Source organism: Neolamprologus multifasciatus, chromosome 12 (assembly GCF_963576455.1).
Source record: "Neolamprologus multifasciatus chromosome 12, fNeoMul1.2, whole genome shotgun sequence".
Classification (NCBI taxonomy): domain Eukaryota; kingdom Metazoa; phylum Chordata; class Actinopteri; order Cichliformes; family Cichlidae; genus Neolamprologus; species Neolamprologus multifasciatus.
In genome coordinates, this window is record NC_140450.1 from 26,965,322 (window position 1) to 26,989,767 (window position 24,446).

General features: G+C 41.3%; 1 protein-coding gene across 3 annotated transcripts; it reads left to right on the forward strand.

Annotated features, from left to right (window-relative positions):
• The first annotated feature begins 13,861 nt into the window (after positions 1–13,861).
• klhl22 (kelch-like family member 22) lies at positions 13,862–21,974 on the forward strand. 3 transcript variants are annotated; one of them, XM_085180241.1, is made up of 8 exons: positions 13,863–14,170; positions 14,431–14,691; positions 16,634–16,799; positions 16,887–17,210; positions 17,310–17,719; positions 19,202–19,394; positions 19,526–19,759; positions 20,077–21,974. In XM_085180241.1, exons 2-8 carry the CDS (start codon positions 14,444–14,446, stop codon positions 20,416–20,418), a joined length of 1,917 nt encoding a protein of 638 aa, XP_085036367.1. In that variant the 5' UTR covers positions 13,863–14,170; positions 14,431–14,443; the 3' UTR covers positions 20,419–21,974. The 3 variants fall into 3 exon arrangements, with proteins under 3 accessions (XP_085036366.1, XP_085036368.1, XP_085036367.1); XM_085180240.1 differs by having other exon boundaries at positions 13,862–14,691; XM_085180242.1 differs by having other exon boundaries at positions 13,862–14,691; positions 16,887–17,198.
• The last annotated feature ends 2,472 nt before the right edge of the window (positions 21,975–24,446 follow it).

Consider the following 24,446-nt stretch of genomic DNA (forward strand, 5'->3'; position numbering starts at 1 on the left):
TTCTCCAGCCAAAAATGCTGTCGCAGTTCACAGTGCACACAACCAGAAAGCAGGGGGAGGTTTGTTTCACATGACATGATAAGGTAGAACAAGAAACAGACAACATGTTCTAAACATTTTGGAAACATCATCTTGCTGTCACTTAAAAGATTTAAGCACTCTTTGATCACTTACTGCAGTTGGTACACAATATCTGCTATTTAGTCCCCCTGTGCTTGTACACAACGCTTGATTCAAATAGGGCCCTATTTGGACAGAAAGCTTATATTACATAAGGTATGTGTACAAGTGTGTGTAGTTTTTAACACTAGCAAGCTAAAACAAGGAAGGAAGGGTGGTGCTGTGAAGTGTCACACTTTGCTCAGTTGCATTTGTATGTAGGTATGTAAGGAAAGAAAGAAAGAAAAAAGTCATACTGCTGTGCAAGGCAGTCTGATAAATTAAACTAGTCAGATCGACAGATTACTTAGACATGCACTTTATTACCATTAGCAAAATCCCACATAAATCAGAAACTTAATAACTTAACAAAATAATTTAAGATATTAGACTACAGCCTAGGTTCAAATTAGAGTTTAATTGAGCTTTAAATGGTGCTCAGGCCCATTGTCGAATTGCCAGCTCACTGTGTTGGAGGGGTTTGTGTGTTCCAATGATCCCAGGGGGTGTGTTGTTGGGGGGCTTTTGTGCTTGCCCCCTGATAGGGTCTCCAAGGCAAACTGGTGATTGTGCCTTAGCCCATGGGACCCAGCTGGATGCAGCCTGAAGAAAAGACATGGACCACCCTCCTGTAGGCCCACCACCTTCAGGAGGTGCTGTAGGAATTGGGTGCAATGTGTGTTTTGCAGCAGCCAAGGGCGGAGACCTGGCAATTCTATTAATGCTGACCAGGGGGACATGAAACGTAACCTCTCTGGCGGGGAAGGAGCCTGAGCTCGTGTCTGAGGCTGAGAGATACCGGCTAGATATAGTCGTGTTCACCTCAACACATGACTTGGGCTCTGGAACCAGTCTCCTCCTTTAGACTTGCCCTTGATGAGGTTGGAGGCAGGGGTGAGTATTCGTGTCCCCTCAGCTTGCCAGTGGATGAAAGACCTATAGGGGCACGATTAGGAGGAACAGCCTGCCTGATCTGAACCGAGTCAAGTTCTGTGCAAATCACAGTTTGTCTATATGGAAAACCATGTTCGAATATAAGGATGTCTATAAGTGCACGAGGCACCAGGATGCCCTAGGTCACAGATTGATGATTGATTGTGTAATTGTATCATCAGATCTGCGACTATATGTTCCCGACAATCAGGTGAAGAGGAGCCGATGACCACCTGGTGGGGAGTTGGTTCAGGTAGTGTTAGGTTTATATTGTTGATTGTCTTGTTGATTGTTTATACCTAGAAATATATACTCATATATGCTTAGAGTTTTATAATCGATTGCATATTGAAAGAATGTCTCATCCTAGGTCTGTAACAACCCTGTGTAGCGTGAAGAGGGGAGTATATTCACTCCTCTTCAGAGTATTCTGGCATAGATCACCCACCTCCTAGGGTCATGAGAGAAGTTGTATCTTCTCTTGCTGATATATGGTATAGCAAACACACCTATATCTTCTATATCTGTTTGAGTGTAACAGCCTTATGTTTAAGTGAACTGCTGGACTCCCTGGTGCCAGCAGGTGTGGGGAGTCTTCACAGAGTCACATCTTGACCCCACACACACACACACACACACGCATGCCTATACGTACACACAGACAATGTACTCTTTGTTCACATGTATGCCTATGTAAGACGTCATATGTTAATGAACTTATGCATATTCATGTAACCTCAATAAAGAGCATTGCTACGAGGGAGCAGACGAGAGTGACTGGGGTTCGAGCGGAAGGAACGGCGCTTGTCACAGTTCTCTCCCTCCTGCACGAGTAACACAAAGAGCTCTGGTGACTTGCATCTTGCTTTTGCTGTCGTAGTAGAATCGTCTTGGCGTTCCAGCAATAGGATGCAAATAGGTTTGTGCTAGACAGACCCATCAGGTAGTGTGTGAGAATGCTAGTCTGATGTTCTGCCACACCTAAACGTATAGGGAGGGTTTGGTGAGAATGCCTGGCAGAGGCCCAGCCTGTCAAATCTTTAACTTTCTGACTGGGAGAACTTGGACAGTATTCCAAAAGAGACTAGGGACACAGATCAAGAACGGATTGTAAGGTGGCTGGTACCTCTCGTGGTGGTAATCTCCAAACTAGATGCAAGACATCAGAGCTGAAGGGAGCTATTAAGCTGAAGGAGTCCTATCAGGCTTGGCTAGCCTGTGGGACCTTGGAGGCAGCTGACAGATAAAGGCCAACCAGAACGTCGCACAGGCACCTATAGCTGAAACAAAAACTCAGGTGTGGGAGGAGGTTCACTCACTGAACTCCTCCCACACCTGTGGAGGCGTGTGGAGTGTGTGCATTTTAAACAAAATATAGAGAAGAGTGAGAACTAAATAAAGTTTCATGTAAATTTTAAGATCTGATGCTAAGGATGACATCCGATATTTCTCGGCGATAGCTTATCACTAACAGTGTGCTTATGAATATGTGATGATTTATGAGGGTGACTGGACCATTCTGGGCCAAGTTGTTGTTCCAGGTCCTTATCGCTTTGATATTTTGTATCTGGCAGATTCTTGGCGGGACACATGGGAGTCAAAGTCTTTGAACAGACTGCTGATGCATTTCTTCTGGCCCGGAGTAAAATCAAACGCATCTTGAGCATGCTGTGTGCACAAACATACTTCTAGACACCCTTTTATAAGTGTGACACTGTAATCCGCTTAATTGAGAGGTTTCCATAAATCAGCCTGCACATGTTCAGAACAGAACAGAGGTCTACAAACCTCCATTTACATGATTGTGCAACTCCTGGCACTGCCAAGCTATTTCAAGCATCTCTCAGCTTTATTAACCTTATTCTTATTAACCTTGTTAGCGTAGTAAGCGGTCTCGTAGTGCTGATACTGTCTAATCTGTAAGACTAAAAGGAATTATGATTGTTTGTTCCACAAATGACGCTCAAGGTGCTAGAGACACACCGTGTATTGATAGTGACACCGTTGTAAATTTGAACACTTCTTCATGTTTACCTTTCACACACGTTTCAGTCAGGTTAGATCAAGGTCTTTCTTTTAGGGAATTATTTTATGGCCCTGTTTACAGCTCACCTATGATGTAAGCATGAAATGATCAGGACAGAACGGATCAGTCACTCATGTTACAGCAATATTGTTCCATGCCAGTATTTTATATTGCAGCACATATTAGTTAGTATAAATACATCCATATGTCAGGCAGTGATAAGGAACCTTATGCATACATGTATGTGCTGATTTTGTAAAGTGTGATCTATGCACTAACTAAAAGCTGTCCTGCTACCCATGCTGTCATTCAGAGATGGGGAAATTGAACTTTTTGAGAAAGTGGGATGCTGACTATTTTTTAATTACAGTCTTTTTATATGCATCTAAATTTAATTTTTGTGTTTTGACATTATGAGAAATGAAATACTTGATCCACTTTCATATATAATAGTGTCATAAGTGAAGATAACCACAAGCAAACTGGGCTTTTAAAAGCTAATTTATGGGGCAAAAATATCCAGAGATGTAATCGGCTTTTATGAAAGGAGTAAGGATATGCTTCAGCCTTCAAACAGATGGCCTCACACTTGATATGATGCAGAATTTCTAGCTGAATCAGTGACTGCAAGCTGCCCAGTCCCCGAGGGCAGTAAGCAAACCTCAGACTATAACATTTCCACCACCATGATTCACAGTTGGTATGAGGCTCCTCTTCGGCTGAATACGGAGAGGTAGGAGGTCCCAAAGAATGATTGAAATCTTTCTGCATCTGCCACATGCAGATTGAGAAAGTACTTTGGCAGAAAATGTTTTCTTTCTTCAAAAGGGAGAGACTTCTTTCAAAGTATTTAGACATCTTGACAGACTCATGCATAGCTTCTGCCATTTTTAAGGTGTTAAGTGAGCTCTGTATTTTGGCAGGAAAGCAGCAGACACTTCACTAAGAATGGGAACACCACATCTTAGATATGAGAGATTTGGATAAGACAGCTCCCACCTGTCACTCTCCAAAGGAGGGTCTTATCACTGGCAAATAATCTGGAACACTGTTATTTTATTTTATGCATTTGATGCTTTAATAAATGTATGGGTGTATTTAGTTTTTACACACAACTTTGCTTTTTTTCCCTTTTTTGTTTTTGGCAAATTCTAAATGATAAAAGTTGCCAAACAATACAGCAAATCTCACATATGATCATGTGCTGGCCTAAAACAAGGATGTCAAACTTATTTCATGGTGACCTTAAGTGGGTTGTACCCATCAAACTACACGATGAACCTTTTGTGAAAAATTACAGGAAAAGTGGTTAGTTTGTTGCTCAGACTGTCCTGTAATTATGAAATGTAAAGTTTTTTATAGTTCCCAGAAAATGTTCCTATTATTTGAAACTGTGGACTGTAATAGTGGAAAACAGGGACTTTCCTGTCATTTAATTGTTTATCTGTTAGTTAATCACTATGAACAGTAAGGGGGGAGACTTTAACAATAGGAAAAGCTTTAAACGGGGTTGTCAAACACAACGCTCGGGGGCAAGAATTTTGACCACATGTGGCCCACTGGACGTCTTTGGAAACTTTGGAGGAATTTTGGACATTTCACTGTAATTTCATCAATTTTGCAGCTTGTCTTTCTGATAAAGACCTTCCCCACAGTGATAATACACCAAAGTAGTGAAAACAATTAAATGACAGAAAAGTTCCTATTTTTTGTTAAGTGGGCCATAAAAATGGCCTCCATACAAGAAAGCAATAAGTTCTAATGAAACTGAACTGAAAATGAACTGAAAATGGGGTACACAAGATTTATTTTTCCTCTGAAGCAGACTAGTGGCTGAAGACGCAGTTCTGGCCTGCAATCCAAGGCCCACAGCCGGCATGGTCAGAATTGTTAACCTTGTCTTGCTAGGGAGTGGGTTTCCGCATCAAATCCTGGGACTTCAGCTCTCAAGTTCCTCCTCTACACGTCTTGACCAATTTCCTCTCATTGGTTACCTCCCAATTCCGGAGTAGGCTTTTCCTCCTTGAACCAACAGTTTCCAATCCAGTCTTTTTATGACAACAAATCCACATGAACTCTGATTAAAACGAGTCCTCCCTCCAGTGTCATTTGATTATTTTAAAATCAAAACCTTCCAGGCCAGATTAAAACTATTTTCCTTTAAAATATTCACTTCTCTCACTGGAGTTTCCAAATTTAAACCAGCTTCCCTGCTGCAAATGTGTCCTACAGAAAAAGAAAACTCCTTCCTGTTTTCTCCTTTATAGATAAGGCCTAAAACCATTACCAATCAACTACTCCCTGTACTCAACTCCAAATAGCTGGACTAGAGTGGAAACTCCACTCCTACATTGGTGTGGCTTATATCCCACACAATCCACAAAAACACCAAACCAATAATAATTGAAATGGAAAATGATGCCAACCCAATGTTTAGTGGGAAATTCTCTCAATTATTCCACCATGCCACATCCTGCAACATTTTCACCACTATAGAAATTCCTGGGATTTCTTTTTTTTTTTTTGTTGCAAAGTAAAAATAAATAACATAAAATAAATCTTTTGTGAATTAACAAAAACTTTCTGCTTTATAATTACAGGATAGTCTGAGCAACGGGCTACACATTCATTTCTTACAATGTAAGCCCAAAGAGTTGCGCTGACGGATTTCTTTTATTAACTACAAAAACATTTTCTTTATCATGTAGAGACTTACTGATATATGAAAGTGAACTTGTTTTTCTTGTACTGAGATGTCTGTGATATTAAATATGAAGTTGAACTACTTTTCACTGAAAAGTAGTTCAACCAGTCTGGTCCACTTAAAGTGGTCAGTATATAAAATGAGTTTGACATTCCTGATTTAAAGCTTAAAGTCTATCCACTCCTTTGCATTTTGTATCCTTCACATTTACGCCCCAGGACCTGATGTTTGACACCCTTGGCCTAAAAATCAATAGCCAACAATAATATATTTTAAATAAAGCAATCCTACATTATAACTTTTTAAAACAAAAACATATTTATCATGTGAATAAAATGGTAACACTAGATAAACATGAACTTTGCTGTCAAAGCCACAAAGGGAAACTCTGTCATGACCTTTATTTATATTCAATTTTCTCCTCTATTGTCTGCTTTTCATATCAGTCGTTGCTTGTTTGTGTTGGACACCCAATCGCTGCCTGCTCCCTTTGTCTCTAACCTCTAGTAAACTACATATAAATCAAATGTGCCTTTTTTTGGGTGCTGTGCTTTTAAATTCCTGTCTGAACTGTGACACAATCTCCCCTGCAGTATCGCAGCCTCTTACATGAATAAAGCTGAAGTGATCCTTGACACCATCACAGCAACACAGTTCTACAAATCCCCCGAGGCTTTAAATAACCCCAGCAATGAGCAAATGCCACAATGCCTCAGGTAGTTGCGATGACAAACAACCCTCATCAGTTGCACAGATCACATCTGACATCGAGCTCACCCCGGTGCTCTTCGCTTAAAATGTGACTTAAAGGAGCAGCACAAGGTGGGTGGTACATATAAGATGTGCACATTATTCAGCACTGACAAGTACAATGTTCAGCATTTCAATAAGTCACACATTTATGTTGTAACAGATGGATCACACTGGTGTTGTGATGAGCCCAAAGGTAATCATCAGCTGACTCTGCATGTGGTCCTCTCAAGTCTGTCGAGTTTGTTAGTGTCTTCCAGCTAACGGCTTTGTTTCCACTGGTTCGCTTTATTATCATCAACCTTGGTTTTGGTCTGCTCGGGGACAGCGAAAAATAATATTTTAAAAAGGACGAAATGATTTCAACTAGATGTGAAGCAGTCTGATGCTTCCTTTGGAAATCAGTGGAAGCTGATGCAGAGTTAGAAGTTAGAAAAAGGTGAGCTGTTAAATGTTATTGAAACATAAACATGCCTCACAATCAGGTGAGAGACCACATGTTTTTCACAAAAACTTGAATATAGTGTTACTGTCCTTCACAGTTATAGTTTGTTTTGTTTTAAAAAGAGAATCTTTTTTTTAACTCATTGATAACATTTTCTGATCTGTGCAGAATAGGCCTACGGTCATGTGATGAAGAACGTTTTCTCAGGACAGTGCACGTTTCAGCAGCTTATACAACCACGTTTAGCAGCAGTATGACTTCTTTACACTCTTCTTTGCATCATTGCTTCAATTCATTGAGATTTGCAGGCATTCAGGTATACACAGCTCTCTTAAGGTACAACCACAGCATTTGAGTGGTTTGACATTGCAGCATCTTGATTCTTCTCTTTTTCAGTCATTCTGTTGTAGGTAGGTCTGACTGGGATCATTGTCCTATTGCATGAGCTAATTTTAGCAAAGATTTAGTTCATGGTTGACTCAATGACTGCAAGCTGCCCAGGTCCTAGACCTGCAAAGCAAACCCAAATCATCACCCCTCTACCACTATGCTCACAGTTGATATGAGGTGTTTGTGCTGATATTTGGTTTTCACCAAACATGGTGTTGTGTATTATGGCAAGCATCTGCACTCCGGTCTATCCAAAGGACATCGTTCCAGCAGTCTTGTGATTTGTTGCAACTTTGCAAACCTAATCCATGCTGTCATGCTCATTTTAGAGAGAGGAGGCTATCTCCTGACAACCCTTCCAAACAGTAACCCTTCAGTAATTGTACTGTCATGAACTTTAACATTTAACATGCTGTCTGAGGCCTGTAGAGTGTGAGATGTAACTGTTGTGTATCTCTGAACATTGCATGGTCTGATCTTGGAGCTAATTAGTTGAATGCTCCAGACCAGCAATCTGACAAAATGTGTGTTTTTATAGCAGTGCTCACAGTTGGTGAAAGTAATTTGATGACATGCAGCATGTGGCTGATATTTACTGTTTTATGAAAGCATTAAAGGCATGCTTAGTTTTTCCCAGAAGTGCACAAAGTGGGATTGTATAAAGCTGTGACCTTCTGCCAAGTTGCAGATTAGCTTAAGCTAACCTAAAAAAAAAAAAAGAAAAAAAAGCTAAATTAGCTAAATCACTACTCTGGATCTCTAAACATTGCCAAACACCTCTGGTGATTGAGCTGATATAAAAAATTCACTGTATATAAGACACATAGCCCATGTGATGTCACCAATTTGTTAGCCACGTCAGTCGTGAAACCTCAAGCTAAGAGCAGTTTAGCTAAACCCAATGTAGCGTAACATATAATATTTGTATTAGTCTTCTAATCTTTGGTATTTCCCTTACTTAATTCACCTAATTTATCAGTCTCCAAGCCACAGCCATAATGGAAAGTCTGCAAATAAGGCAAGCTAAAAATAAAACTCATTTCAATTTTGATTCAAGCTACTTATAGAATTGCTTTTCATATCATGCGGTAACCTAATTTTAAAACAAATAGACTGAGAGGGAAAAGAGAAATAAATAGACAAGTGAGGAGCCCGAGATTGGGGTCTATTAAATCACAGCTGCATTAGCAGCAGGCATTAGTCCCTCTGACCCTCTTCGTCTAATTCATATAAATGTTCTGCATGTCCTCTCTGCTTTCTCAAGCCACATATGTATTCTACTCAGCTCATGTCTGTGTGCAGCATGCACAGTCTTTCTTGCCGCCTGGCTTTCGCCTCCCTGTTCCTTGTTGCTGGCGAAGGATTCCTAATTTACACTAATATTGTCACTGCAAATAGAATGGTAGATGTCACACCTCAAAATAGCCCTCCCCCCAATGGCAAGAGGTGAAAACTGAATTCAGAGGCAGCATAATATGATAGCAGGGGGACAGCAAGTTGTTATTGATCCACTCAAGCATTTGTTCAATATGAGTCTGCTGACACATGGCAGATATGACCATCCGCCCACTCGGGGTTCTTGGCCACAGCTACATCGCCTCTTTGCAAGATTCGGAGAGGATGCCAGTCATCGTGTGTTGCTGTATGAGGCTGAAATGTTTAAAAGCATCATGCATCACTGATTGTGTGATTGTGCTGTGTCCAGCATGATGCAATCAAATCATATCATGCACATGCAAAACCAGAGACATAAAGACTTTTTATTTCTTAGATTTTCCATTAGCAGTATAGGCAAACTGTAATATGGCACACAGGCTGTGCTTCTCCTTTGAGAGCATGTGTCAGAGGACAGTCCAGTTGAGTTATCAAGCCTCTGCTTGCTGTCTTGTATAATGTTCTCCACAGGGAAATGCCCAGCTCCTGCCAAGTGTGGGCCATGTGTGAAAAAGCGATGATCCACCCACTGTCTGTCACTGCAAGACGCTATAAGCTATAAGGCTGCTGCCCTGCGTTTTACGATGTCTGAGTGAACAGTGCAGAAAACTGAGTGACTTGTACTCCCTGTTTTCTTCTTTTTTATCGAGAGTGAGTGAAATCCTTCCACCCACAACAGCAAACAGTTGGGAGGCTTAAATATTTCACCATTATTAGTTTTCTCTAACTACCCCAGTGAGGCAGGGAAATATCTCTGCCTTTTCCAGAGCTGGCTCGGACCTCAGTGACAGACAAACCCGAAGAAGGTCGAGCCACTGCTTTAGCTGTCTTCAGCTGCTAATATGGTCACTATTTTCCCATGCTGTGTTAATTCTAATCATTCCTCAAAAATGTGTTGCTGTTGTTGTTGTTGTTGTTGTTTTCTTTGTATCCAAATAAGCCCACTACAGTGTCCAAATGTGATTTCTCACCACATGATTTCATAACGACAACAAAATACTGACACAGATCTGTCCAAATCTCATGGCGGTGTAAATGACCCTGTGCTGTTCATCATTCTGGGAGAGCCGTGCATCACAGACTTTGGCTTCACCAAACAACAACCTGAAAAGTTTTGTCTTGCAGGATTGTGGTGAGGAAGAAAATTGATTGCTCGCTTCAAACAGCCAAGTAACCCTGGGAAAATTGCACCTGCCACCTCTGTCAGTTTATAACCACCCTTTCGAACAAAACACACAATTCACTTGGCACTGCTCCTGCTCCTTTGTAAGCCATCTAATTTTACAGTCTTGCCATGCATTCTTCGTGCTCTTACGACAGGTTTTAGCTGATACAAACTTTGCAGCTGTGGTTCTCAAAGTATGGGCAACTGGCCACAAGCAGTGTTGCCAACTCCTCAGTAAGGAAAATCGCTATTGGCTGTCCTAAAAGTCGCTAGAAGTCGCTAAATGACGTCATCACCTAATTTGCATAATTAATCATGCTAATGTAATTGTAACCTACGCTGCTGGAGAGAGAAATAACATCGTGGATGAGACATAAAGTGAGCAAAAAATGTCCTAAATGCATTTAGAATTTATTTAGAACTACAAATTAAATTTCTTTTAGCAATTATTGTTTTTTGTAAGGTCACAATTCCAACCCTGCTCCTTTACCCGGGCTTGGACCGGCAAAAGTGACCCGAAATAGGCACTCTGGTGGAGTTACTTTGTGTGTGTGTGTTTATAAGTAGTTTTAAACCTGATCCACAAAACAGCATAAGAGTAAAAGAAGAACTGACTGCGTTACAGCACCCGCTGCTTGTTGAGAGTAAAAGCGATATGCGCTTTCACGTCTTTTTTTAGCGACTTTTTTTTAGAAAGAAAGTCGCTAGGGGGTCTGAAAACTCGCTAAATATAGCGACAAAGTCGCTAAGTTGGCAACACTGGCCACAAGAGGTCCTCGCTAAAATCTGATGTGCCCTCAAGGTTGACAAAGAAAGATTACCCTGTTGTGGATTTCATTCACCTGCAGTTAGTGTGGTACAATGAAGCAGGGCAAACTAAGCCTTCCTAACAAATGCATCTTGCGTCTAGAGGTATGTTTTAGTCATAATGGATTACAAACACCATCAAGATGTTTTTTATATGATGCATTTTTCCTGTGGAGCACTCAACCATATGCTGGATCCCTAAATAAGCCCTCAGTCATCAGAACTTTAAAGCCGTTCCTAACGATGCCCGCTCTTATGGATTCAAGTCACGTGTGCAAGAAATACTCACTTTTCTTCTATTTTTATGTTTTTCTACCACATTTTACAACTCACATCTCCTGCACCAGACTGAAGATGGCAGTTAGTTGGCATGGAAACTGTTTTAGATGGGGCGCAGGTAGAATGAATGGCACCACTGGAGCTCCACTGTCCCAATCTAATCAGCTGTATTGTCTGTTGTTCTGCCAGCTCCTTCTCTTATCAGATAAGGGGGCCACGCCGTGGAGCATGCCTGGTACTTTAACTTTTCTTTTTCCCTTTTTTGTCCATCAGCCTGCTGAGATGCAGGCTGCAGACATGCTGTACCTGTCATTACTGCAAAACAGGCTCAATGTTCAGTAACAGCAGCATAAAATGCCTTGTTCGAGGATTATTTTGATGAAGATTAATAGTAGTTGCGGGATTTGCGTAACAGGGTTGCTAATAAAAGCTCAAGGTCATGGACTGGGCCAGTTTATGTCTTTCTAACTGAGTGTTTGTGGTATACACCCACAGTTAATTCTGTAAATGCTGCCCACTTTGTTTTTATTATGTTGTCATTTCTCTTCCTCTTCCTATGTGCGTCGTCTGCACAGTTTAATTTAGTTTTTTCCTGATGTGAGGAGATGCTGCTGTGCTGGTATACTGGAATGCTGTACTTTCTGTAATACCGCACTTACTATACAAAAAAGCAGACTTCTGGATATTTCACACCACAAACTCTTTTTATACTCAGTGTCCACCTGTTATTATGCAAATCTAATCAGCAAGACATGTGAAAATTATTAAGCAAATGCTTGTCTCTTTGAAGTGATAAATGTGATCTGCTTGACACCTGATGTTAGGAGTTAAAATGAAAAAAAGACTTAGTGTTGCCGTACATTATCAGCCTGAAGTCAGAGGACAAATAAAAGCCAATATTGGTTTTGTAAAAACTTCATTGCCTGGTGACATATTTTTAGTGTGTGTGTGTGTGTGTGTGTGTGTGTGTGTGTGTGTGTGTGTGTGTGTGTGTGTGTGGGGAGGGGGGTTGTAGTGATGTCATACCACAGTATCGGAGATCAGAGTACCTCTAATGAAATGATTTGCTTATATAGCCAATTAGCTGTGAAAATAAATAAATAAATAAATATGAAAATGTCTTCTCAGTTTTTTTAAATCAATTTGGTCCAATCAGTTCTGCAAAGCCTAAAGGCAGGAGAGAAATAAATGGAAATCTGCAACAACTAATTGATTAACTGAGTGCTCGAGTCTTTCAGGTCTAGCGGTTGAAGAATGACGCTGACAGAAATACAGTAGTGTATATGTAGTGCGTATGCTTGCTGTTCAGACAAAGGCAGCAGGATCTATTATAGACAGGACTGTGGGAGGGCACTTCTTCACCCAGATGGAAAATATATATGCAAACAAAAATTCATTTGGTGTTTATAAAGGGCATTTCTACACCCGGGACAGAAACCCTCGGAGAAGCCCCACTCTCAATTTTCCCCGTGCACCGTGCTGCTGTGTACAGTGTATTGGACAGAAAAATACATCAAGTGATGGATTATTCCAGCAGTGTTTTTTTTCCTTTCTTTTTTTTTTGCAGGTGGGAAAAATAACTGCTCTGAGTGTCAGGGAATGATGTATGCAAAATAAAATGTCAGCAGAAGATGAATGAAACTGTAAAGCCCAAGAAACATGGAAGCCACAATAAATTAAAAACAAAAAAAGCATCATGACTTGCTCCCTTGAAAAATCTATCTGGTAGCACATGCTTCTAAAACTGTGGGAAATCAATCTGTGATGAAGGACAGCAAAAATTCTGGAGGCTTAAAAAAAGAACAGATATGGCTTGAAGAGCTTTATATTATCTTTTTGCATTGTGTAGCCTAACTACTGCTTTTTAATCGGTCAGTCTATGTAAGAGTTCCCAAAACACAATAAAGTGAATTGTATACAATTTGCCCTGAGCAATAACCTTACCAAAATAAACACAAAAGTGGGACAAAGTAGTAAATATGCTAATTCCTAGCCCCTGGTGCAGGCGTGACAGGTAGAAGCTTCAAAGTTGTTTGAGAAGGAAGCAGCGCCATCTTGTGTCAGAAAATATCACAAGCATGTATTTGTCTTTAAAAGTAGTGTTAAAGAAACATTTTTTATTCATATCATTTTCATTTCTTTTTTAAACGACTAGATTGCAGATATATTCAGGAAAAAAAGAATATTATTGATAATTTCAAGAATAAAGTCGAAATTTCGAGAAAAAAGTCGAAATGTGCAGATTACAGTTGTTTTGAGACAAACTGCCACGGCTGGTGTATACGCTCTACAAAATGCCTTGTGTAGATGAGTTAGTGAAGAAAAAGAAGTCGTCGTGTGATACAACATACATCCTCTTGTGTGACCATTGATCACATCTGTCCATTACCAGCCATTTCATTTTGAACAAATCCACTCTTTTAGGCTTGTGTGAGGTTATGTCTGACCAGATGCAACTTTCTGCACCATCTTTTCAACTGTAATCTCCACATTTCGACTGTTTTTTCCTCCACATAGATTTTCGACTATAATTTCGATATTTCGACTTTATTCTCAAAATGATGTTTGTTTGTTTTTTCTTAAAGTGGCCCATCGTAAAAATGATCATGTCTACACGCTGAGCTCCACCTTTTCCTTTAAAACGATACATTTGTATCGTCTTAAAGGAAAGGGTGGAGCTTTCGCTTTATTTCTCGGCGATGTGAAAGATTTCTCTGATTGGTTCGATTTCAGAAATGGGTGGGACATAGCGCAGCAATGACCAATGGAAGTTGATCTAACGCCAAAATACCAAAAAGTAAACAGACTTTGTTTTTATGTATCAGGTGCAACTCAGTTCGCCGAAGTGAAGGTGTTCCTGAGGCCGTGTAGTATTAGACACCCGTCTGGTTTTGAACAATACGAGGACTCTTCTCTGTGCAGTCGCTTTGGTTGTGTTTTTAAGCGTACATCCTGCTGTTACAGAGTGCGTTGCACTAGCTGGCGCGCTAAGTAGCCTCTAGCTTGTTTTGGTTGCTGTCTTTTATACGAAAGTAACATTAGCTAACAGCTCTGCTGCGGAGTGACAGCTAGCCGAAGGTAGGGAGATTTGTTTGTAATTTATATGCTTTCTAACAGTTCTTTGGGTTCACGTGTAGCATTTATCCGGCATTTAATGTGGTATGATTCTGTAATTTCACACTGACTGTGCAGTGCCATTTGCAAGCGAGCATTGTCACCCACACCGCCTTTTTAGCTTCTAGCTACATTTTTCATCCTGTTTGCACCACATGTCGCTGTGCTGTATGATTCCACTTTAGAAGTAAAGTGAAGGCAGCTTTGCGTGATGTATGTATCAGGCAGACAAACGCGATGAAGCCCGAGCGCCGCTGTGCTGTCATGGCTGAGGATGGAGCTCTGAGTCCAGTAGGGGGACGCGCCGGGTCATCAGGCCGCCTGCGCCGACAGTCCTACAGAAGTTCAGAGCATTTCTGCAGCCTGCTGGACGGCCTACTGTCTCTCAGACACAGTGGCACCTTGTTTGATGTTGTGCTGGTTGTGGAAAGTCGCCCAATACAAGCCCACCGTATAATATTGGCAGCCTCCTGTGATTATTTCAGGTAAAACTCACAGGAGTTATTTTTTGTTTTGCTTTCATCTTCACTTTGCTGTTTTCTCTCTGCACACGACAGTACTGTATGCAATCTTTTGCGCCTGTTTCCACAGAGATCCAAAATTTACATACAAGAGCATTCATATGCATGCCATTGACCATCAAAATAGTCAGCCACCTCCAGGCTAGTGAATGAATAAGTTGTTTCCTATAACACACACCACAACATATGCTAATGTGTTTACTAGCAAATCTGACCAGTTACTCTGGCACCCCGTGTCACAAGACACAGCCTAGGCATTTTGCACAGTCCAGTTGAAACCCAATGTATCCTCAAGCTCAGCAACATTGTCATATGATTACTAGTGGTTTGCATATTTTGGGTTCTGCCACCAGTCACATGATTGCTTGAACCTCAGTGCTTTGCCCTCAGAGGCCTTGAATTGCACCTGTGATTTAGTCTTTCCCTGCGTACTGTAGTCACATCAAAACTTCTGTGGAGGTGATTTAACTTTTTAAAAAAATTAAAGAGTTCTTTCTCTGTGATATAACTCTGGTTTGTTTTTATTACCATCTAAAGCCTAAAACTTGAAAACATTTAGTGGTAATAAAACCAGAGTCACTTGTTCCTTTAAGTCCACTGCTTACAAGGTCACCATAGAGCTATTGTAACTGGAATACAAATGTCACCACCAGATAATTTCGAGTGTATTACTGTGAGCATAGTTACTGTGCGGTAATGCTATAGATTCAAAAATGTGTAAAAACCTAACTAGTTGGTATTTGTTCCTGGCTATCTGTTCGTCAGATCACAGTCAGTGTCTGAGCATAAGTGTTCTTATTCACTTGAGTTACTCCATAACAGCCTGGAAATGTTAACAACAATGGAAACATTGCAGATGTCTGTGTGAAGCAGAGATAAAAAGATGGACTCGTCAACCCATCCTTCTGTTCATTTTATTAACTGCTTATCCAATTCTGGGGCTGGAGCCTGTCCCAAATGTCATAGGGTGACAGGCGGGATACACCCTGGGGACGCTGCCAGTCCGTCACGGGACTCCCACAAAGAGAAATAAACAACTACACATACATTCACACCTGGAGCTGGTTTACATTAAATAGTTAATCTAACATGCATGTCCTTGGATTGTGGGAAGAAGCCACAAATTCACACAAGAGAACATGCAGACACAAACAGCTGGCAGGTTCAAAGCAGGAACCTTCTTGCTGTGAGGAGTCAGCAGTGATTTGACTCACTCGCACTCGATGTAGGGCAGCTGGTTCAGCTGATTGCAACATTGCGCCTGATTTTGACAACACAATCAGGCCCAATGTTGCATCTGTGTTTTAATCTCCCCAAATGTTTCATCAGCTAGTTAAACCAGTCAGGTGACATAGCTGCAGTTTGTTTTAGGTCTGTGGTGAATTTTACTTTTACTTGCGATTTCTTTCCTACATCATGTCTCAAACTGAAACTGTAAGAGAAACATTTCAGACGTTCAGCCTGCAGTGTGCATAAGCCAAGAGTCAATGCAACATTTTTGTTTTGAATGCTTGTTTGTAGTCAGTGCAGGACTGCAGAATATTTTCAGGGTAATGCAACGTGTCAGTAAACTCCCAGGCTCTGCTCTTGACAGGTTGCCCTCTAACCCCCTTACAGATAATGATTTTCCATTAAGCATTGTCAAATTAAATTTCATTTCACTGGTAAATATGACCATAAAAGTGCGTATATAGAATAATCAGTTATATTAAAAACAGTTTGCTGGCTTATCCTAAAATAAGGCCTTTTCTCCCTTTGCTGGCACCATTTTTGCTTTTTCTCCCATACATTTGAATTCAATGTTCTTTAAGTTGCTACATCTCTCCCTTATGATAGGGTGTGAGTCTTATCATTACTGGGCGACCAGGATGACCCAGCATAATACTTTATTACCCTTCTCCACTAGGGGGATGTTTGCAGGAGGCCTCCGGGAAACACAGCAAAAGGAGATTGCAATTCATGGAGTGTCCTACATGGCCATGAAGAAAATACTTGATTACATCTACACGTCAGAGATTGACTTAGACCCAGAGTGCGTGCAGGAAGTCCTGATAGCTGCCACACTTGTACAAGTAGGTTGTTGTTCCTACTTATTTCTTATTTTGTTTTTTGTTTTTTAAATTTTTTCAGTTAACCTGTGCAGCTTTTGTGTTTTCCAGCTCGAGAATGTCATAGGATTCTGCTGTGATTTCCTTTTCTCTTGGATGGACGAGAGCAACATTTTAGAGCTGTATCACCTGGCCGATCTCTACGCACTGCAACAGCTGAAGGCCAAAGTGCACTCCTTCATGCTCAGCAACATTCAGACGTTGTCCCGAACAGATGTGTACCGACAGCTGCCCCAGGATGAAGTGTTCAGTGCGCTGAGCAGCGACGAGCTCCAGGTGAACAGCGAGAATGAGGTGTACGAGGCAGCGCTTCATTATCATTACAGTCCTGAGCAGGTGGAAACTGACCAGGTGTACTTGCAGGTCAGTCCAAAGGTGTGTCTGCATTTATACTCATCTATCTAAATAAAGCACACATCTTAATTACACTCTATTAAAGTGTTGCATTTATGTTTCTGTCTCCCTCACCTGAAGGACAATCTCAAGATGCTCGACGCAGTGCGGTTTTGCCTGATTGAGAAGCACATGTTGCAGAGATTGCACAACAGACTGAAGCAGTGTCCGCTGAAGGATTCTGTTTCAGCTGCACTGCGCTACCACGAGCAGGAGCTCCTGCAGCCTGTCCTCCAGACTCCTCTCACCCAGCCGCGGTCCACTTTCCACTGCATACTGGGCTTCGGGGGAATGTTTAGTTCCAGCTCCCTCGCATACACCGATCACCTGTTTCAGGTGTTTCACCCAAGCTGGGGGGAGTGGAGGAGTCTCACTGCAGCTCACACTCCCCGGATGTCCAACCAGGGCATCGCCGTGCTCAACAACTTTGTTTATCTTATTGGCGGGGACATGAACACCAGTGGATTTCATGCAGAGACCCGCTGCTGGAGGTGAGAGCCTATCATACGCCCTTTATGGTTCATTTTTGTGGTGGAGTTAGAGCTGCAGCTGATTAATCTCATTAATCAGTTTATTACTGTTGAATTTTTAAATTAAAAATACAGGAAGCAATCTTACAGGAGGCTCTGGACTTTCATTTGCATGATTTGATCCTCGAGACGATAAAAGGAAGGAAGGAAGGAGTTTGAGGATCTTTGCCAGCAGATGGAGTTTGCCTAGTTGTCATGGAAATGTAGATTTTCCAAGTTACAGTTATTCAGTATCTTAAAGAACTTTTTCTCCGTGTTTGCTTTTTAAATGATGTGTTCACAGTTTATATTTTGACAACATCCGTTTAGGTACATCCACACCTCCAGCATTCACAATACTGTGGTGATTTGGGAGCTTTGAAAGGAGACACAGCTGCAGAAATATCAGGGAGGGAGTTTTCTTCTGGACAAGCAGAAAATGACTTGTCGTAAAAGCCAGATTTGCTTGAAAAGCAGGTTCACACACCTTTTGTGATTTCATCCTTTTTTGCTCGGCATCCTCCGGTGATGTTTGATGCTCTTTTGATGCTGTCTCCATTATGTTGCAGCATGACTGCCTCATACTCAGGTGTTATTTTCAGTGACGCTTTCACATGATTGTGAGCCCGAGCAAAGAACTCTCTGGTCTTTCAGAGATGTTCTTTAAGTAAGCGAACCTGCTCTTCCTGTTTACCGGTCTGAATGGTCAATATGATGTGCTTACACTGCTGTTCTGGTGAGGGAGATTATCTTTACTAGTAGTTTGCCACAACAGCGACTAACATTAAACCCCACAAAGGGCTCAAGCGTTAATTAGATGCAGATTGGGATACAGGTTTGATTCAAGTAAACTAACGCTGATATTTATAGTTTAATTTAGATGCTTTTAATACAGTGTAAAGATACTAAATACATCGCTCCAGGGGTGTTCTCTGACTCACAGTTACTGTGGTGGAGGATTTCTGAGCAGCTGTCAGTCTCTGGAGGCGTTTCTTTAGCTGACACATTACTGATGTTACTTGCTGGCGTCAGATGTCTTACTGACTTGTGCACCGCATCATAAAGTCATGGAGCTGAATATTCGTAATTTCTGAGCTTTAACACCAGTTGACAGGGCTGGTGGGAGGTGGGGGGGAAGAAAGTTGACTTCATGCTGAGACTTTGCACACAAACATCCCCAACTAAAAATCATTTAATAATGTTGCCAGTGCCTTTTTTATATGAACATTGGAAATTGAAGGAGTGAACTGAGTACAGGTTAGAGTAAAGGGGATTGGCTCATTGCTTTAAGACGGAAAAAAACAACAAAAGAGCTGCTAAATCTTTAAAGATTTTTAAAACGATATCAATAGAAACCTAACGGTTCTGTTTTGTTTTAATAGAGTTTCCACTTTGCTTCCAAATGAGCTCATCTTTCATTTAAGGTTCTTCTTCACCGTTCTGAGACTTGTCTGCTCTTTCCAGATACGACCCCCGTCACAACAAGTGGCACACCATCCAGCCTCTGCAGCAGCAGCATGCCGACCACTGTGTTTGTGTTGTGGGCGGCCATATTTATGCCATTGGAGGACGAGACTACAACCACGAGCTGGAGTCGGTGGAGCGTTATGACCCACACAAAGACACATGGGAGTTTGTGTCTCCTCTAAAGAGAGAGGTATGGAAACCTGAAGGTGTGAAAGATTGAAAATGAGTGCATGTGATTCTTCTACTGTCCACATGATGGTGCTGCTTACTCGCATTTGTGCTGAGGCCTACATCCACTGTAATACTAATCTACCCTTTCAGGTGTATGCCCATGCTGGAGCAGTGGTGGATGGAAAGATTTATATAACGTGTGGGCGCCGAGGCGTGGCGTACCTCAGAGAGACTTGCTGTTTTGACCCAGCAGCCAATCGCTGGACAGGGTGCGCAGAGGGCCCGGTGGAGCGGGCGTGGCACGGCATGGCAGCCGTTAACGGCCGCATGTACGTTATTGGAGGAAGTAATGACGAGCGCGGATACAGGAGGGATGTCCTGAAGGTATCGTCCTGAGTGATCGCAGCTGTTTATCGTTGGCTCTTTGCTTCTTATGCAGTTTAAAGTATTGCCTCTTTTTCAGCCTGCTCACCTCTGTTTTTTTCCTCCTATAGTATGAATTTAAATTTGAAAATATTCCATGGCCTTTTCTAGACCGACATTATTTTGCATACTAATACAGGCCAGAAGCTTTGACTTCTCAAGCTAATTAAATTAATTTCTGTACGAGCCAGAGCGGCACGTTTTGATGCTCTTCCTGCAGCACTTTTATGAAATAAAAAGTCATTTATTGCTCGCTTTATTTTTTTCTTCAATTTCAGGTAGCGTGCTTTAACCCCACAGCCAACTCCTGGTCTTTAATGTCCCCCCTCCCTGCGGGCCACGGAGAACCCGGCATAGCTGTGCTGGACAGTCACATCTATGTCGTGGGAGGGCGTACGCATGACAAAGGCAACAGGATGAAATACGTTCACGTGTACAACGCCGACAAAGACGAGTGGAAAAACGGCACGGAGTTTAAGGCGCATGTCTCCGGCCTGGCAGCCTGTGTGGCGCTCATGACCCCCGCTGTGATTGCCCAGGCCAGAAGCTGGGAGCAACGCACCAAGGCTTCGTGGGAAGAAGTGGACATGGACAGCTCAGATGACTCAAGTGTGGACTGAAGCTGCCGTGTTAATTGGATTCCATCATCATCAAGGACCTCCTTGCGATCTCTTTCTTTCTTTCTTTTATTTAACTCTGCATGTTGAGTTTCGGATATATTTAGTTTTTTGGGGGGGTCACATGCATGTTGACAACTCGGAGTGCCTCTGAACCAAAGGTGTCATTCAGGACCTTTTTCTTATTTCTCTGATCTGACCTTAGGTACTCTTGCCCCGTCCGGGAATCTCTTCTCTGAACAAATGTTCACGCTGCTGTTTGTTACTGATCGCTCGTCATAATTTCCTTAAAACCACCGGTGTTTCTGCGACGCTTATCACAGAGAGCAAAGAACGCTTTCGAGATTAGTAGCTATGCAATAACATGGTACTTTGGAGTAAAGACACGTATGTGGGCTTTTCCTTTAAGACTGTGGGGCCCCGAGTTATTACTGTGGGAACAGTATTACTGTGTGGCTAAATAAACATAAAAGCGACATGTTGCTCACTGCTAGCAAGGACAAGTCTGTGGCGAGACTGCCGGAGAAACTCAAAACCCGACGATGAATCTCCACCGAAATCCACAACTACCAAAACAAGAGAGCAAAAACTATGACCAGGCATATCCCAGACCAGAGTGTGCTCTGGTGTGACAACTTGAAGCTGAATGGGTCACAAAGCCACTTGGAGATTGGAGAAGTGACTTCTTCCTTATTTCTATTTTCTGCAATGTCACACACTGAAGTTGTATTCTGTAGTAATAACAGTTCCTGTTTCTAAAAAAAATTACTATAAAAGCAGTTTTGCAAAACAAAAACAAAAAAAACCCAAGCACGTGTTTTATCTGTGAAAAGAATGGCGGGGGTCACACAGTTAAGCTCTCATTATTCCTCAGCTGGTTCTCTGCATTGTCAGTTCACAACAATAAACATACAAGAAGTGGGTTTTTGTCTCCATCCCCCAGACAGCTGCTCAGTGGAGCTATCATCTCTCCAAACCTCTGAATGATTGTTACGTTGTGCAAACGTCGTGCCTTGTTTTCTTGCTTTCATTCACTCTTAGCCTGAGTTTATATGTGATCCGCATATGTCTGAACAGAGACGAGCCTTAGCTATCGTGCCTCTGATATCATCATATAAATAATGAATAATCCAAATAATAATTATTTAATTTATTTATGTCTGTAGCTGGATAGAGGAAGGGGTATACAGATTGAAGTTGCCATTTATTTGTAAATGAAATGTGAAAATTAACCATTACTTTATTTTTGTGCATGTGTGTCCTTTCACTGATCCGCTCATCACTTGAGCTTAATCTGAGTCCTCATGATGGTTTATTTCAGAATATTTGTCTTCACCGAATTGCTTTGCACTGTGTGTGTGTATGAGAGAGGTGTGAGTGTGTGTTGCCTTGGTTCATTGCAAACCCTGTTTCACACTGGACTCAACCACTGTTAACGCTTCATTTGAACACACATAATTGTAAATGTACCCGTCTTTTCCACATGATTTGCTGGAAACACTGTCAAACATATGCAAACAAGATAACTTTTTAAATTTGATTAAAAAAAATATATGTCCTGCTTTTGTCACGTCTGAATGTTGTATAGGGAAAAGTATTACATGGATTTAACAATGGAGTGGATTTTGTGCCAGCGTTGAGCTGGAAGCACCATTTATATGTCTTGGGGAACAAACATCTACCGAACTGAAACTGACTTCTAAGAAATATTAGTTTTTGTTTTGTTTTTTCCTTAAGAAAAGAAGAAGTAATTGCTGAGAAAGTTGCAGGAAATTGTCAGGCGTGTAACTACAAAGCAGATGTTTTGGCTTCGACAACTCTCTGACTTGAGTTTGTCTTTTTTTGTTTGTTTAATTTAAAGCCCATTTCATAAATCTAACGTCGGCTCCCAACAGTTGATTGTGCTCCTTGTTTGAACTGCTGCCTCCTGCCTTTTATTCCTCCCAGTCTCTACCAGTTCCTCTCCATTTGGCTCTAAAATCCATCAGCTTTATGAAGGCTGACTGCTACTTTCCTCTCTGAGGCTGTTTCATCTACATCTGTTACCCCCCATCAGCACTAAGTGTGTGTGCTCCCTCCCACACACCCCTCTCTTTCACACTATTGTGCCAGCCCCCAGCAAGTAGTCTGGCAGGATCTGCTGACATCAGCGCTGGACATCCAGGATCTGTGTTTGTGTTTACGCATCAAATCTCTGTGTTCTAAAGCTATACTACCACCTCGGGGCCACTTAAAACGTACAGTCGCGTTCTTAACTGCGTCAGCGGCCGTTACAGACATCTGAGTGCGGGTCGATCTGGTGCTCTTTGCTGGACCATTATCAGAGCAATTAAAAGGCCCACATTAGCCAGTGATGTAGTTATGCAGATTAAACCCAGTGGAGTTGAGGATGTGTGAGCCGAGGGGATTTTGCTAAGTGCCCACTTATATCCTCTACTTTCTCTTGCTCTGCAGGAGAGGAGGAAGTCAATTCAATAGAGAACAAAGAAAGTCACCTGTAGATGAAGATCTGGGCTGCAAAACATTGCCTATCATTGTGTTGCAGACGATTTCTCTTCTATATGTCTACACTAGACATATAGAGTCATAGGGGCCATAGGGGGGCTTTGTCTTTATATCATGGAGCATAAAACGATGAGTTTATCATTTATGTTTGCACCAGTATCTAATAGGGGTGGATTTTGATAATCGATTTATTGATTAAAATCGATTCTAGCTCGGATAACGTGATGTCGATTCATTAAAATCCTGAATCAATTTTTAATATAAATTTATTTTGTTTATTTAAATGCCAGAATCTCAGGTGAAACCTCACAAAATTTCAACAACCACCAAACAGCTAAAACAATGAATGAGAGCAGGAACACAATACTTCAAGAACAGTTTCCCGTCTATAAATCTGTTTTCTGCATTATTCGCTTGCTTGTTACGCACAAGACTGCCGTTGTTTACAGTGCTGTCGGCTGCTGTTTTTTTTCCCTTTTACTTACTTCCGAAAAAAACCCCCTAATTTCTGCTGTTCAATGGGCTACTGAACAAATTGAAACTTTTTTAAATTATGCAAAATGCAAAACGCTTAGCTGTGTCTCTAATAAAACCGCTGTAACTTCAGAGGTAATGTTCATATGTTGAATAATGGTTGTCTTTCGTTTTTGATCTACTGCAGAATATTTTTATAAAATCCCAGGCCAGGAAAATCACCTTCATGTTTTTCTGTGTTTTATCTTCAGCTACTTTGACACAAAGGCATCTGCTGTGATGCTCACACCTTTGATAAAGTCTTGCGAGTGTCAGCTTCCTTTTTATAGATACAAAAATATGTAAATGTACTGATCTTAATTATAATATTTCTTACGGTCTGAGGCAAAATTTCCCAGATACAAATCGAATCGAATCGAATCGAATTGAATCGTGGATCGAATTGATTCGGGACCTTGTGAATCAGAATCGAATCGATTCTAGAAATCAGTGACGATACCCAGCCCTAGTATCTAAGTAACCCCTGTTTTTGCTTGATGTCCTGCAAAAAGTTGTATTATGTATTTTGTATCACAAAGTTTTTTCATGCAGTTGCTGAACATTTGGCCTGCTTTGCAGTTTCCTCGTGAACTGTTCCCAGGTGTCATTTGTTTTTGTTTTTTTCACAAGTATTCATCAATTTATACTTTACTTACTCAAAAAAGATTTTTATAAAGTAATAGAACTGACCATTGTTTCTCTCTTTTTTACTTATTTGATTTTGCATGTCTAAATTACATGTGTAGTCCAGACTTATTTAACTGTATGCAACTGGAGGGTCTCATTAGTATGACACGCATGAAAGATGGGATTTTACTGTTGTTAACATGTTATTAGACAGATTATGAGACCATATTATGAACGGAGACCAGCTGTGACATCACTAGCTGTAAGACCTGCTAAGGGCAGAGCAGATTCCTGTAAAGATCAGCCTCTTCTCGTCCTCATTAAAATGGGCAAATGAAGTGTGTTCAGCAGGAGAAGCCTGTGGGTGGACAACGCCAGTTCAGGGA

Coding starts and splice junctions, on each gene's coding strand:
- klhl22 (XM_085180240.1), top strand. CDS start 14,444: ATGAAGCCCGAGCGCCGCTGTGCTGTCATGGCTGAGGATGGAGCTCTG. Junction 16,800..16,886: donor TAGCTGCCACACTTGTACAA/GTAGGTTGTTGT, acceptor TGTGTTTTCCAG/CTCGAGAATGTCATAGGATT. Junction 17,720..19,201: donor GCAGAGACCCGCTGCTGGAG/GTGAGAGCCTAT, acceptor TGCTCTTTCCAG/ATACGACCCCCGTCACAACA.